Source organism: Triplophysa rosa, linkage group LG4 (assembly GCF_024868665.1).
Source record: "Triplophysa rosa linkage group LG4, Trosa_1v2, whole genome shotgun sequence".
Taxonomy (NCBI): domain Eukaryota; kingdom Metazoa; phylum Chordata; class Actinopteri; order Cypriniformes; family Nemacheilidae; genus Triplophysa; species Triplophysa rosa.
Genome location: NC_079893.1, coordinates 5,798,631 through 5,814,398, shown reverse-complemented (window position 1 = coordinate 5,814,398; position 15,768 = coordinate 5,798,631). Strand labels below are relative to the sequence as shown.

Below are 15,768 nucleotides of genomic sequence, written 5' to 3'. Positions count from 1 at the left end.
AGTTTGTTGGTGATGCTGTTGCGCATTTTATTGTATAGACAAATTAGTTGCTAGACACATGTCAAATATGATTATGACAGTAACCTTATTGACAATAAACGGATCGGATTACTTGCAAAGCAAATAGCTGTTGGTTCCAGTAAAAACTCATTCTATTAGAAAAAAAATCAAAGTTAGACCTAAAATGTGCCCTTAAACCTTAATTTTAGATACAACCCCCACACCTGGCCTAACCCCATCCATCACTGTTTTGATTTCAAATGGAAATGTTTAAAAAACATAGTAAAACCCCAAACCAAGCATGTATTTGATATAGCAAAATTGACCATAAAATCATTATTCGAGTTGCCTACTTCTACTGCTTATGCCCCTTACTGGGCAACATTTCTTTAATTGCAAAAGAAAGATCTCTGTTTTTGACCAGTGAATACAAGAAAAAGAGGAACATACTGCGTATACAGTATTATCATGTTCTGAGGTCTTCTAAATCTAGAAGGCACTAAAGGTCAGCACATAATGACCCTAGCACCAGTAAACCTGTATATAATGTACCAGGTCCTATTTAAAATGAAAGCATGGGTTATGATCGATCCCAATGCCTTACATTTGTTTAAATGCATAATGATGTAACAGTTAAGCAAACCAGGTGAGATGTTCATAGTTGTACAGTTCAGATTGTTCAGTCTGTTATTTTAGTGTGAAGGTCAGAGTTCAGGTTCTCAACTAAAGAAAAGCTCCTTGCAGATCCTTTGTGTGTCCTCGGGTGATGTGACAACGTGTCCAATTGTTCGAGGATCTGTGAATATTTCATAATCATTTCCTCCCTGTTTAGAGAAAAACAGAACACAAAAGTTACATTAATGCAAACTGGATTTTTATATTTGCTGAAGAATAATTTTGATCTTCAAGAGTTCTTGACTATTTGTGGACAGTAATGTTTGAATGGGAGCGAGCTGAACATAATAGTATTTGACTCACAGGCATGGTTTTGTCTCCAAAGAAATGAATGACCTGGTATGAGTCCTTCTCCACAATTCCCAGACAGTATCGCTTATCCCAACCCTCTGGAAACACGTCAAAGCTGATCTGCCCACCTACAGGAAATAACCATCCACATACTGTACATCAGTATATTGCTATATGTTATATACGCTAGACAGACACATATAGACACAGACTGACTAACCAATGGAGAAAGCTAGTCCTTTCCCAGCAAACTCTTCTTTTAAAACGGAGACAAACTTTTCTCTGATCTTCTCCTTCTGCATTCGAAAGAACGTGAAACAAAATGTCAGCCATATTTTTCCGTAAAAAAAGACAATGGTATATGTTGACAGAAGTTAAAATAACCTTATCAAGTTCAAAGAATTCGATTCTTTCCTGTTGGCTACAGCTTCGACCAATTGGAGAAATATTTAACATTCCGTTGCGAAATTCAATAAATGTGCCCCTGAAAGGACATAGTGAAAATACAAATAAATGAATGTATGAATGGTATTTAAACATACAGTATTTTTTTTTAATCATAAATCTTATTATTAGGAAAACAAATAGAAAAGTGAAACTCAGAATAAAAATATCGATAAGATGCAACTGTATAGACATAAAAGTTGAGTAAACATCCAGGTGTAATAACCTTACCTTTTCTTAGGCAGTTTTATCTTTGAAAGATAATTTAGACAGAAATTAATAAAATCTTGTAAGATTTCCTCTCCTAGGTATGCTTGAATATTCTGAAAAAAAGAAATTAACTCAGCAACAAAATAGAAAGGCAATATGTAAAGCTACTAGTATTTATAGAAGTATCTCAAACAGTTCATGAGATTATTGAGTATCAAATATTACCTGCACAGAGTGTAGCTGCCCAAATGTGTACGCTACCAAACCGTTCTCAGCAAACACATAATCCAATCTTTCAATAACTGTCAAAATATTAAGGAAACATGCACTGTAACAATAGACTAAATGCGTTGTGCTTACATTTGTATTTATTTGTATTAGTTACTGTATACACACCATTATCACCCAACTGCTCTTTAATTTTGTCCAAATCTGAACCACCCACCACCCCGACCCTCACACGCTGTTTCAGTTTATTCAAGAACTCCAGTATGTCAGGAGTAGCCTTCTAAACACAAAACATGAACACAAACATACAGGTCAATACACTCATTTGATTAAGCGTTTGTTTCTAAAATGTTTTTTAAGAGACTGGGGCAAGTAGTCAGACAGGAAGTTGTCACAATGGTGATTTCTGAGCAAACATAAGGGACATTCATTGATTTGAACAAAACATTTCAATATCATTATAAATGAACAACAGGTTCCTGTTGTGACAACTTACCCCACATATTTTGACAAAATGCATGTTATTTAGGAAGTTCCCCAATGTAAGCTGATAATTATGTGTAGTTTCTTTCTATGCTTTTTAAAGCTCAGAGCAAATTAAGCCAAAATATTGTCTGGCTAACAGTTATGACTCAGACAACCACGTAATTACACACATACACGTCATACTGTAGTTTCTATTAATTTACTTCCGTCAATCAATGTCACTTTTGTAAAACACCAACAGTTAATTCATCGCAAAACCATGTTAAATAAATGATGGTAAATCATTTTTCCCTATCTCCAAATATTATATTAAATGCAGTGTAAAAGCAGATCAGTTTAACTAGTTAACTAACGTTAAGTCCTTTACTAACCTGACGAGCTGCTGTTAAAGTCCCGTCCACATCAAACAAACACAGTGTAGCAGTGTCCACTTTTGAATCGGCCATCGTAAGACTTGTTAACCGCTTGGGTCAGTATCAGATTTGTAAAGTCCAGCAAAAGCTCAGTATTGCCAGTATGTGAGTTTCAGTTCATACATTCAGCAGTGCAACGTCACAGCTTCCGTGTTGTCGGAAGTGTAGCGGAGCTGTACGTCAGTGAACGCACACCACGTCACCATGACGCTCTTTCTGGTTCAAAACATAATTTCAAAAAGGAAAATATGGAAATGCGGTGAACGATAAAAATGTGTGTGTGAGGAATAGTGCAAATAATGACACTAAGTACAGTCAGTGTAAAACAGAGCACGTGCAGGACAATTACCTGTTCAGCCAACAAGAGGTGCTGTGGCATAAAGCATGTGGATTTTCAAACCCTGACACCGTAGGGCATTTTGTTCTTGCTTTAGTTTTATATCCTGGCCGTTAAACTCGTGAACGCTCTGAAAGCCATACTTTTCTTCATTTTAGTGTAACTAAAGTCTTATAATATTAGGTGTTTGACTTGATGCGGGCAGCGCAGACTTATCGGCGCATTACATCAAAGTACCGCGAGAGCGATTCGAAAGCAGTGCTTTTCAAGCACTATCGCGGTACTTTGTGTCATTCGCCGATCAATCTGCGCAGCACCGCATGACATCGAACACAGCTTTATACTTTCGACACTTTCCCCTCCTCCTGTGCAGATGGCGCTATGGTGAAGGTAGCGGCTCCAATATTATCAACCAACGAATACAAAACTGCAGCAAATTCAAACCCCAGAATAAGCGCCGGGAGAGAGACAGCTCTGAAGACTGAGGTAATTTACGTATTTTCTTTGTATAATATTCATTATATTGAAAGAAAAAGCACTTTTATAGATATTAACTTTGTCTTTTAGTTCTCAGCTTGTTTAGCGTGGGAAAGTTAGCTAATGGTTGCTAGCTAAATCATACCGAGTTGCTAGCATGCTAGCATGCATGCATGATGTTTTTCAACGTTAATAGGTTTATTAATGCGTAAATATTCATGAGGTTAGTTTACCTCATAAAAACGTTTCAACGGAAATTATTCTATCCGACAGTCTATATTATTCTACCCGATACTAACGCAAACAGTACAAAAGTACTACAGTGAATTATTTTTATTTGTTTATTTTTTTTTTTGAGGGGGCGGTATTACCATGTGGCCAAAATATTACTGTATTATTTTACCTTCATAGGTTTCCCATCTTTAGATGACAGAAGACTTGAGCTGTCTAACGTACATAGACAAAGTCAACATTAATGTAGAAGTTGCTTGGTTGAACATTTAAGAAATATCTGAATTAATCATTTTTGTACATTTGAACATGTTTGGCAAACTCTACAGTGTTTTAAATTGATTTTTAAATTGCTTTATAGAAGAAATTGTACATGAGAATCTCTCTGACCTCCTGGATTAATTTGAATACAGTTTAATTTCTGACAGGCCATCAAGACATTGTCAGTATGGATGATATGGAGGATGACACCACGATCATATCAACGCTAAGATCATTCAATAGTTTAATATCTTGTCCAGAGCGTTCTGTGCTGGAGGCCAAGTCAGCTTATGGCAGAAGTGACCTTCAGAAACTTTATACCAAAAGAGTGGAGGCAAGTCACTCTCCTTACTTTAATATTTGCCCTTGTTTATGGTCAAAAAGGAACTTTTTAACATTTCAACAATTATCATTGACCTTAAGAAATACTAGCTTACCCTACTTCCTATGTAGTTTAGAGGGCTAGGTGTGCCATGATAATGTTTTATTAAAGCTGTTTTTTGTCAAAATGTATTTCAGTAACAAACCATGAAATATTAACAAGTATATCAATATGTAATGGAAGTTTTTAATATGCACACTATGCATTTATTGCCATTAATTTCAGTGTCAACAATAGAATTGAGAGGTTAGTGCCATTCTCAATCAGTTGCAGGAGAGGCTATTCCTGATTTATTTGTTTATTTAAATATTTTTTTTACATCTACATTGATTCTTATAAAGAGCCAAAACATGATAGATTATTGAATATAACTGAAATGTTATGATGCTGGTAGATGGAGGAGGCAGCCGAGCGCATCCGCTCTCACACCAGCCTGCTGCAGCTCACTCAAGAGAAACAGCAGATGGAGCTGAGTCACAAGCGTGCCCGTATTGAGCTGGAGAAAGAGGCAAACAGCAGCTCCAGAGACTTACAGGTGAGTGATGGATTGTCAGCGCATTCAAAACGTGTTCCCAGCATCTCGCATCATCCCTACAATAGAAGGATGTTTTGGTGGTACTTGCTAAGACAAGCATCACTGTTGGTCTTGCTCAAACTTTTTTTAACAAACTCCTAACTTGACCTACATAAGCGATCACAGTAGTTATATGCAGAGGTGGGTAGAGTAGCCAAAATCTTTACTCAAGTAAAAGTCACTATTTTAAAAATTACTCGAGTAATAGTAAAAAAGTATGCAGTGAAAAAACTACTGAAGTAGCTGTACTTTGTATCTGATTATATAGGCCTACTATTCATAAAATTAATATTAACGCCAATGTTTTAATATTATATTTGAATCAATATTTTTAATTATTATTATCATAAGCAGATATCTTTGCAATATACACACAGAGACTAAAGAATAGACAAACACAGAAGAGACAAGCATTTCTGTAAATTTCATCTAGTCCCAATGTCAATGTAGCCTACACAACTACAACTTATTTAGAATAATATAGACCATGTCAAACTAAAGTGAACCTGCAGAGTTTTGCGTTTACAACGCATTTAACTAAACTCGTAAGATGATCTAGAACATCTGCAGTGCTCTCTTGTATGAAATACAATCTGATTTTAGACAAAACTCATGTTGTGTCAAATGTGTGTGTTGTGTTTTCTTCCTTTTGTTCTTCAAATGTATATTTCTGCCAGCCCACGTCTCTGTGTCTGACAGAACAGTCTGACGAACAGGTCGCGCGGGTGCGCGCATATGGCAGGCATTTATCATTGCTGGCAAACAATATGACACATTTGCAGTTTTGATTGGATAGATATAGATTCATATCCACTTCATCCAACGCTCTTTGTGTTCTGCGTGTTCTTAAGTTTTGCCCTACGAGGAGTCAGTAATCCGCCTCTTCAGATGATTCAGATCGCGCTGCGAACTGAACAAATAATTTGAACTGATTCGTGAACCTATTCAAACTGTTTTGCCCATTGTTCAATTAATGCTTTGCATATTTTAAAATGAAGGAACGAAGGAACGTCACGCAGTGTAACGAAGTAAAAGTACAGATTTTCTATTAGAAATATACTCAAGAGTAAAAGTACCCACTTTTAATTTTACTTTAAAAGTACATATTTTCCAAAATGTTACTCAAGTAAATGTAACGAAGTAAATGTAGCGCGTTACTACCCACCTCTGGTTATATGTATATTTATTGTTTTTGAAAATTTTCTAAATGCAGGGCTCTACACTGCGACCGTGAAAAATATTTAGGCGCACTGGTGCGATTGACCCGATCTAAACTCATAACCCATTTAAATACAATCAAATGAATTGTGCCAGATGTGTGTCTGGCATAACTGACGCTTGTTGGATGCAGGATAAATAATTCTGTGTGGCGTTGCTTTGAGCGATCGCATTAACATCTAATACTCATGGAAAACGCAGGATGCGCCGCTTTCTCACCAACTCCCGTTGCTCACACTCGTAAAGGATCAGGTATGGTCCGTCCGTGCGCCGCCCGCATGACGTAATTTTTCGTCACCAGGAGGGTCCGCGGACGTGACGCGTACAACAGCGCATGCGTGAGAAAAATGCACTAGTCCACTAGGGGTCAATACACACACAGAAAGTGTGCACTGTGCTGTTGTTGAAGAAGAACGATACAAAACCAACGCTGAAACCAAGAACAGTAAGCTAAGAAGCATATCCGTCTCCACACGGTTTGGTGGTTGTTCTTGTTGTCTTGCTGATTGCTCGGATTGTTTGCAATGGCAAATGACTTCCTCTATCATTAATTTGCAGTGGGTCTGTGAATGACACGGCTCAGCGCTGCCCTCTGACCGTCTGGTAGAGCACACATACTCATTTGTACTAGGAGTTGAACGACCTCAGATTTCTTGAAGTCTACTATTATGTGATAAAAGTCACGTCGATGTCGACTAGCCGATGACGTCATTAATAAATAAAATAATAGCGAGGGAATGAATGTTTTGCAACAAGATTTGATGGGTGTGGGTAGTAAGACACTCGTGTGGGCTGCGGGAGTATGGCGGAACTCCCGCAAAGTAGCCTCTAAATATAAAGTATCCAAATACAAATAAACGGTTGTTCATCTATTGCACAAGAGCAACAACAACTAAACTAAAATAAACCTATTTTGAAGTGCGAAGTCGGTGGTAGCAGGGCTATGCAGTAAAAGAGCAGCAGGTGGATCATAGCGGACTTACAAACGCAGCACCTCAGTGACAGCAGCCAATTTGAGAAACATTTTTATTTATTCTGTTTCTTTCATGTTGTATTAAAAGGGGAACAAATACAAAAATAACATATAATATGAAAAGATCTCCGTGTAGAAGCACAGCGCACTGAAATCTATCTAACGTTAAGCTTTAACTTTACCTGCGAGCTTTTGCGGCGTCAGATCAAATCGTGAATGTTGCGTACGAAAACAGGACACATTGTGAATGATGCGTGCCGAAACAGGACAAGATAACATATATTATTGCTGGGAGTGTGACAGAATCCCGCTGAAGCGGGTGGGAATGACATCTGTCCCGAGCGCAGATCTCTTAGAACAGCCTCTTCTTGGGTACAGTGGTACAGTGTCAAAATCACATGTCGACATCAAGCTTTAAAGGCCGCGTCAGAGCATTAATGTTGACTTGTCGACTGTTTTTTTCGACCCCTATTTTGTACTGCGCATGTGTCGAACTCGGACATCTGCGCTTAATCCGTGATGAGTATGCTCAAGAAGCTGTGCGGATGGGTTTGTGCGCAAGACGGACACGGAGGCGCAAAGTCAAGTATACCTGGGGCTTAAGTTAGCTATATTTTTGGAAGACAGAGAGCCGCAACTCCAGAAACGTGGCCAGTATGAAATGCGTGCATCATCCATGCTCACGGCGCTTGCTTGTGCATCCAGTGTCCAAGCTCAAAAATGTGTAAACCCGTGAACAACTGACATTTTTTGTCATAGGAATAAACTATGTTTTAGTGTAATGCACCGCAACAGCCAAGTGACCTTCCCAAAATGACAGTTTGGGAACCACATACTGTGAGAGCTGGAGTTGAAAAGTGGAGTAGACAAGATGGACCAACCGCCCCCTATATATGATAAATATTCCCAACAAGTTATTACAGAAACGATTTATTAAAGTATTGTTTTTGTCATCTTTGTCCCCACCACTTTTCAAAACAAAGTTATGCCACTGTTTGGATTGAGAATTGGCTGTGTCTGATTTTCCTCTTTTGTTGAGAGCTGGCTGGCAAGACACAAAGTTCAAACGAGACTAATGTGCAATTTGATTTCATCGCTTGTAAATCTCAAATCAAATGTTATTAATTAGGCATATGTATATTTAATATATTTTAATGATTCCCTGCGTGTTTATGTTTGTCTGTATTCTGTGGTGGACAGTAGGCTACAGTATAATAAGGTTATTTAGTTTAACTTGGCGCAGTGATATGTAACTGTAATGTGGTTGACAGATCTATAATTAGTTTATAGGTGTGCTCTTCCTGAAAAACACCCTTAGAATGTTCACCAGCCAGTCACAATTAAGCATTCAATTTCCCCCCTTGGTACAATCAATAATAACCAGTAAGCTTAGTTTATCACGATTTCCCATTCGTTGTGCATGCTATACGGTGCCAAATTAATGTTTCCTTTAAACATTAATTTGGCACCGTATATTGTCTGTGCTCCTAAATTTTGGACTGTGCTCCTTAATTTTTATATTAAGGAGCACAAGTGCTCCTAAAAAAACAAGTTACTGAGAGCCCTGAAATGGTGTAAAAAACGCTTAACCCGTTGATTAGGGTGCTGCTTCGAGTGTTTACAACTAGAAATCCAATTTTCTGTAGTAAAAAAAAAAAGTGTGTGTGTGCCTGGATGCCTTACATTTGCAGAGGGAAGTTGACCGTAACCGGGAGTTTCTGATGAAGATCAAACGTCTGGATGAAAGAGAAGAGAAAGCAAATCAAGCTCTAAACAAACAAATGGAAAACAACAAGATTCTGAAACGTAACCTTGAAGAGCTCCAGAAAAAAGCAAATGAGAAAGACTGCAAACTTGCAGAGGCAGAACAGGTATGTTAGAGGTAGCGCTGTCAAGCGATTAATCGCATCCAGAATAAAAGTTTGTGTTTACGTAATATATCTGTGTACTGTGCATATTAAGTTTGTTTTTATAAACACAAAAACATTCACATACATGTATATTTATATATACTGTATATATTTAGGAAATATTTAGATGCATTTATTTATATTAACCAATAATTGAAATTATATATAAATGTTTATACATTTTTATATTTTATAATTTTCTTAAATATATGCATGTATGTGTTTATAAATACAAAATTAATATGCACAATACACAGACATGTAATTTGCAAACACAAACCTTTATTCTGAATGCAATTAATCGCGATTAATCATTTGACTAGTTTGAGAGAAGAAAATTAAAGTAACTCAATATTTCATGAAATTTTATTTTTTTTGTGTATAGATATAGTTTCGCAAAAAGTGAAGTGGGGTAAAACCATGATTTGTATTTGTGATGTTACTTGTACACAATTGCTGTTGTGAATTTGTTTACGCCTCTGCAGACAAGATGAGTCATAAGTGCTTCTGGTTTATTTATGTGTAAGAAGAAAACTATACATTTATATGTTGATATGATATCTGCTTACGTATCTGTCAGTATTTTCATCGTTGAGGGGATCTACAGTGCACTCATACATTGATTAATAACAATAAAAGCTTATAATTCATTAAATGTAAATTAATTAAACTGTTCTTGCATTGTAGACGATTGGTGAGTTAAAAGATGAGATGCGAAGGCTCAATCAACAGATCCAGATTCAGGAGTCCAAATTCTCCACTCAGAATCTGGAGATCCAGGCCCTTCAAGAGCTACTGGATGTGCAGCGCAAGTATGAGCCGATATGCATGAACTAAGGGCTGTGAAGCGATTAAAAATTTTAATCTAAATAATTACATGATGTAATAACTTAATCACACATCACATTTGGGGCCAAAATATAATTTCAAGTCAAAATAAGACTACAGAAAGTAGCTTCAGATGTTCAGAAGCTAAAACAGCATTTTGATTGTTTTTTCAGAAGCTGAATTATTATAATTAAAGACCAAAACAGTTTGGTTACTAACATTCTTAAGAAATATCTTCCGTTCCCCCAAAGAAATAGTATATCAAGTTTGAAATTAAATAAATGTAAATAAGCAGAATTTTGGGGGGAGGCAAACTATCACCAATTTATAAGTATTGTTATTTAACTTTTATTTTAATACTGTTAAAATTCTTTTAAGAATTAAAAACTGCCAATAGGTGGTGTGGTGGTAAATGCCATTAATTCATTAGCTTCACTGAATTCGTTCAAGAATACTCTTTATGCTCTTTACTCTTTATGAATGAGCAACTGATTAATTCATTTGCTCAAGAAACGTATTCATTTAGAAATGAAACCCTGTGGCTTTATATTTTTTATATATTTTCGATGAAAAATTAGGAAAACAGACACTGTGGTGTATAAAATAGATCTTAAAATTAAATTCTTATTTAATGAACTGTTGTATAAAATCAACATGACATGTGCACTCCAGACAAAAATAGCACTGCTATGATATTGCGCATGTGTGATTGCATAATTAAATAAATATGAGACAAAAGCTTTTGCACAGATATCTTTAATTTTAAGTTCTTTCTGACAGTAGTATGTATGTCAGGGGTCTTCAACTACTTTTCTTTTTCAAATCAATGAAAGTAAAAAACGCTAATACATTCAGCACAATATTAATCCCTACCCCTTGTGACTGGCGTCTTATATAAAGCGAATCAATTGATCTGTGCAGGGAGATGAACAGCTGTTTTTCGTAAATATAGCCGTTTAAATCCTACATAATGAACGTAGTAACAAAAACAACACAGTTTTTCCGTTATCTGAGACAACCGTTCACGTAGTGTACCCTTCCTGCCATTACTTTCAAGGGCACAAGACGCGTTTTGGAACGCGACCTATCGCGTGCACAAGCCGATTGCCGGTGGCTGTGGATTGCCGGTTATAACGTTGTAAATAATATTAAGTTTCTTGGACAGACCGATCAAATGGCTTTGTTGGATGCCATTGTATAGTTGTGAGCCGCGGGAATTACTTTTGTATTTCATGTAAGTTAACGTTAGCAGCGTTTTGGACTTTCAAAGATGTGGCGTCTCACGACGTGCGTTTCTGAAAGCACACAGTTCTTAAAGTCTCTTCACTTATTTGAAATGTTAAGGCGGGCCAGGTAAAAATGATTGGCGGGCTGCATTTGGCCCATGGGCCGCCTGTTGACTAGCCCTGATGTATCTTATATATCACGCAGTAAGTTGCCAGCATCATATTTTTCACCAGTCAACTGTATGAAATGTAAGATGACCTACTTATGTCTGGGGCGGGTGCGTTAAAAATTTTAATCGCGTTAGTTAAATGCACAGCCCTAGAATGAACATATTCATACTCATTGCTTTATTTACTTAATTCGAAAATGCACATTTACATCGGATGCTTTCATTTTATACTATAATATTGAATTTGATGCTTATAGGAAATTCCAGGACGTGATTCAGAAGTACCAGAACATACAGTCGTCTCAGTCCACCAGCACAGAGAGTGAACTCAAAATTAAGGTTCAGCTATTTTCGTATTGTTCATCAAATTTTTGTGATATTTTTGATCACTGATAGGGATGTAAAACAATGAGATTTTATCGATGTTGTTCATATGCAGGAGTTGGAGAGGCGTTTGGCCCTCCAGGAGCAAGACTCTGTGATCGTGAAGAACATGAAGTCCGAAGTGGCCAGACTGCCTGAGATGGAGCGAGAGATTAAACGCCTGCGGGAGGAAAACGCTTTCTTAAGGTACAGAGATGCCAAAGTTTCTTTGGTAGATGTGTGTAATTATTGCGAATAATCATAACGGCAATATCATTTTTATTTCCATCTTATTGTTTTCCCGTTCAGAGAGACAAAAGAGAACAGCAGCCTGCTGAAAGAAGAAACTGAAGGGCTGAGGAGGAAGTTGGAGAGAATAGAGAGAGTGATGGAGGAGAAACTGAAACTAGAGTTCGAGAAAGAGGTCCGTTGCTCTGTCTATATACATCCATCCATCTCTTTATGTCGAATCGTATGCACCTGTGAGTTCTCCATTTACTTAAAAGGCCACCATAAACAAGCTACTGTAAAGTTTCATCACATCTACAGCAGATGCAACCTGCTTTTTTGTAATGTTTCGCAGGCATTCGTTTTCATTTTTCGTGCTCTTAAATATGTCTGTAGCAAGAAGAACGCACCCATTTGTTTGTAATGCTCAACAAGATGTGACAGTGTTATTTCAGACCGCTTCTGACACGAAATTGTTGTGGGATTACCTTGTGAATTTTAAATGTTCCGTGCAGCAGGTGCAATCTTTGCAGAAGTCGTTGAATATCAGATGCTGTGCATGATTGACTCACTGTTTGTTAATGTGTTTCTGCTATGTTTTAGAAGTTGGAACGTGAACTCCAGGCTTGGGAAAACATCGGGCAGGTCACTGGACTTAATATTCGGTAGGTGTTTTCTTGACTACAACAATAAATTGTTGAATGGCAATCTTGCAAGTTAATGAAGATGATAAATATACATACGGTATAATGGCAGAACATCTTAAATCATCGTCTTTGACAACTTGTAAAACAATAATTGTTGGAGAGAGATGAATTACAGTATAAAGTTACACTTGTCCATAAGCACACATGTTTAGGACGTAGTGGTGGATTGCTAAGCCACAAGAGGGTGCTCTGATCTAACAAATCTTAAGTACTTGTTTCTGCCCATCTGCACCTGTATAACTTTATAGACCTGTGTGTATATATAAGGTTATTTAGAGTGATGTGCTGTTAATTCCTAATGCTCTCTGGTCCTGCAGCCTTTTCAAGGTCAGCTTGTCATAGATGCGAAAATAGTTTTGCCAAACACGTTTAACGTGTTTATATATGCATGCGTTCTGTTGATCGTCTGAGGCGTGGATGTGCTTTATCAGCCATGTGGAAAGATGTAAACAATATCTTTTAATAGCTTTTGGAATCAGGAATTTGGTGAAATATACTCTCACTCATTATACACTAACTTCTCCAAATTTGCACACTGGCTCTGAATGCAGATGAGGGCAGAAGTCTGGGTAAAGTTGTGTCGTGAATTTCAACTTTGTTTATTTTTAACTGGCTGAAAATCAGGCAGATTGAAACTTAATTTACTCATTAATAACATTTCCTCTCACAGTAGTTCCTAAATCTCATTTGTGTATGTGCACGCACTGTGGAAGAAATTCATTCGGGTTTGGAACAACATTAATGAGTTAATGATGAGATCATTTTAATTGGTAGGAGGAACGATCCCTTTAAATATGAAGTCACGATGCCTCTGTCTGTCACTTCTGAAATGTGAAAACATATGCTTGTAATTAGGGCTGGGCGATCGTCCCAAAAAAGCATATCACGATCTTCGTAACAAAGAATCTCGATCCACGATCTGAATTGAAATACAGGGCTGTATTTGAACTTTTTTGCACATAGCACTGGTGCTACAGAGGTTTTGTAGCACAGGCCAAACAGTTGTACAGGTAGCACAAGTATAACACGTCTGTTATCATCTTTAAAAAACACAAATGCAGATCATCGCATAAATAGACTGGTTAACAACAAAGGACATTAATGTTATATACAAATCAATTAGGGCCATATCATTTTTACTTTACCCATTTCTTATTCTGTGTTGTCCATTTTTTTTACTATACCATAGTAATATATTTGTCCACATAAAAATACTGTAGTAGCCTATACTAGCCTATGCAGTCCCGTCGCTCGTCCTCTTATGCTCCCGAGCTCCCCCGTGCGGCATGCGGGACCGGTGCGCGTACAGCTGATACTCATTAACACTCACGCCACCGGCCCTGCCTTCCTGCCCCACGGCTCTCGTCCCGCCTTCCTCGCTACACTTACTATAGTAAAGTATACTACTATTACTACAGTTGATCAATTTACAACAAGAATACCACAATTTGCTGTCAAATAGCCTACTATAGAACACTACAGTACCTTTTCATTCGAGCATTTAGATTGACCTGTGTTCTATTTTGACGGGTCGTCGTGAAGACGCTCCCACAATAGACGCTTGAGTTTCAGTGTGTGTAGTTCAGTGACGATAGTTTTTCTCAAACAGAGAAAACAGTTAAAGGCACCTGAAATCAACTCTCAGGGCAACTCTGGACATGATGTTCATGTGTTTATGTCGTCATAAAGTGAGACACATACAAATCCATGAGCGTCACGCGTGTAGCACGTTAAACTGTGCTTGTAATGTCGTGTAAGTGCTGTAATTTTCAACAGCGGGCCTGTGATCTTGGTTGCATCATATGGCGGAAACTGGAAGAGCTTTGAGCAAAATTACCTCACTGTACAAGTTCCTTTCAACCTGCCATTTCTCGTACAATCAATAGCGGTGGCAGTGATTTTTTTTTTTTAAGGAGGTAGCTTTCAAACCCTGTCTCTTGAGATGTATCCAATTATCCTGTAATGATTATTTTCTGTGTCTGTGTTTGTTTGAGCGAGGTAGAGATGAACCTTCTGCATTTCCGAATGAGTGTTCCGTAATTATCCCGTAATTATTATTAACCCTCTAAGCGCCAAAGTCGCAAAATTGCGACAAGATGTCAAAATTAATAAAATAGGCTGTAGATCCTAATATGGTGTAATATCTAATTTGTATTCCCTACCACTAGATGGCAGACATGTAGTACTTCGATTCTAGACCAAAATGACGTCATGTTCCTATTCAAAGTGTTCGAGGAAATAGCAGAGCAAGTGAGCTATCGTGTCATTGATGCGGAAGCAGTTCAGTTCAGAGCGTCTGAGTAAATTGTGAGAGAAAATCGCCAATGGCTAATAAAAAGTTGTACTGTGAGGATGTGTTGCAAATGTTATTCGCCGATTCTGACTATGAAGGGGAATATTTGCTTTTTGGAAATGACGATCGATCGTCTAATGATCGCGCGTCTCCCGGTACATCTTTGCAGCGCAATGGTGCAGCCGTGAAAGGCACGAGTGTTCACAAAGCACAAATAAGTGAACATTTTGACCCTTTGCCCAACAGGGATGGGGGTGGAAGGGGTGAACGTGGTCGTAGTGTACATAGGAGAGCTGTTGCAAGAGGTAGAGGCAGCAGGGGTAGGAGAAATAGGGCTGGAAGTAGCACTAACTCTTTGGATCCAGCGCCCCAATGAGGTGGGTGTAAGTAATATAGTAATAATGTAAAATGTTTTATTGTTGGTTTCCTCTTTTCTGATCATTTGGAATGATGAAAAAAGATAAAAAAAGTTCTATTTCCTGAATATTATGAAATTCAAGAAGGCCGCCCCTGATGACGTCATAATATGCTAATTAGATGAGTATATTTACACCCCACATAAACTTTCCGTCATGCCCAACATTTTTCTAATTTACAGAAGGTCTCTATCTTTAAGCCCTTTCAAGCCACAAGCTTTTTGAAATCTTGATGTCAAAATCCAGAATATTTTCCAAAAAACCCTGGCGCCTATTCAAACACCACGCAGTTGCTTGCGGCATGTCGCGTCAGTGTCAGTTGTCTGATTGGAATCTAAAAGGAACTGTTCACACCAAAAAAAAATTTCATTTTGGGTGTACTATTCCTTTAATTCTCATATGGGTTATGTTGTTCCTGCTTGGAGAA

General features: G+C 37.7%; 2 protein-coding genes across 3 annotated transcripts in view; one reads left to right on the top strand and one right to left on the bottom strand.

Annotated features, from left to right (window-relative positions):
* Positions 1-712: 712 nt before the first annotated feature.
* On the bottom strand, positions 713-2,901 carry pmm2 (phosphomannomutase 2). Its single transcript, XM_057330965.1, has 8 exons — positions 2,706-2,901; positions 2,017-2,128; positions 1,846-1,922; positions 1,642-1,733; positions 1,351-1,450; positions 1,187-1,262; positions 979-1,094; positions 713-824 (listed from the first exon to the last, which is right to left on the bottom strand). The coding sequence occupies exons 1-8, from the start codon at positions 2,778-2,780 to the stop codon at positions 720-722; spliced, it is 753 nt and encodes a 250-aa protein (XP_057186948.1). The 5' UTR covers positions 2,781-2,901; the 3' UTR covers positions 713-719.
* Positions 2,902-3,458: 557 nt separating this feature from the next.
* Positions 3,459-15,768, top strand: part of mad1l1 (mitotic arrest deficient 1 like 1) — an 81,579-nt gene continuing 69,269 nt past the window's right edge. Inside the window, exons 1-9 of one of the 2 annotated variants that reach the window (XM_057332466.1) lie at positions 3,459-3,570; positions 4,221-4,387; positions 4,830-4,970; positions 8,892-9,071; positions 9,798-9,922; positions 11,592-11,673; positions 11,774-11,904; positions 12,007-12,121; positions 12,529-12,590. In XM_057332466.1, coding sequence (XP_057188449.1) covers positions 4,241-4,387; positions 4,830-4,970; positions 8,892-9,071; positions 9,798-9,922; positions 11,592-11,673; positions 11,774-11,904; positions 12,007-12,121; positions 12,529-12,590 — 983 coding nt within the window. In that variant the 5' untranslated portion in view covers positions 3,459-3,570; positions 4,221-4,240. Of the gene's footprint in view, positions 3,571-4,205; positions 4,388-4,829; positions 4,971-8,891; positions 9,072-9,797; positions 9,923-11,591; positions 11,674-11,773; positions 11,905-12,006; positions 12,122-12,528; positions 12,591-15,768 lie in introns of both variants that reach the window. The other variant, XM_057332469.1, reaches the window with a different exon arrangement.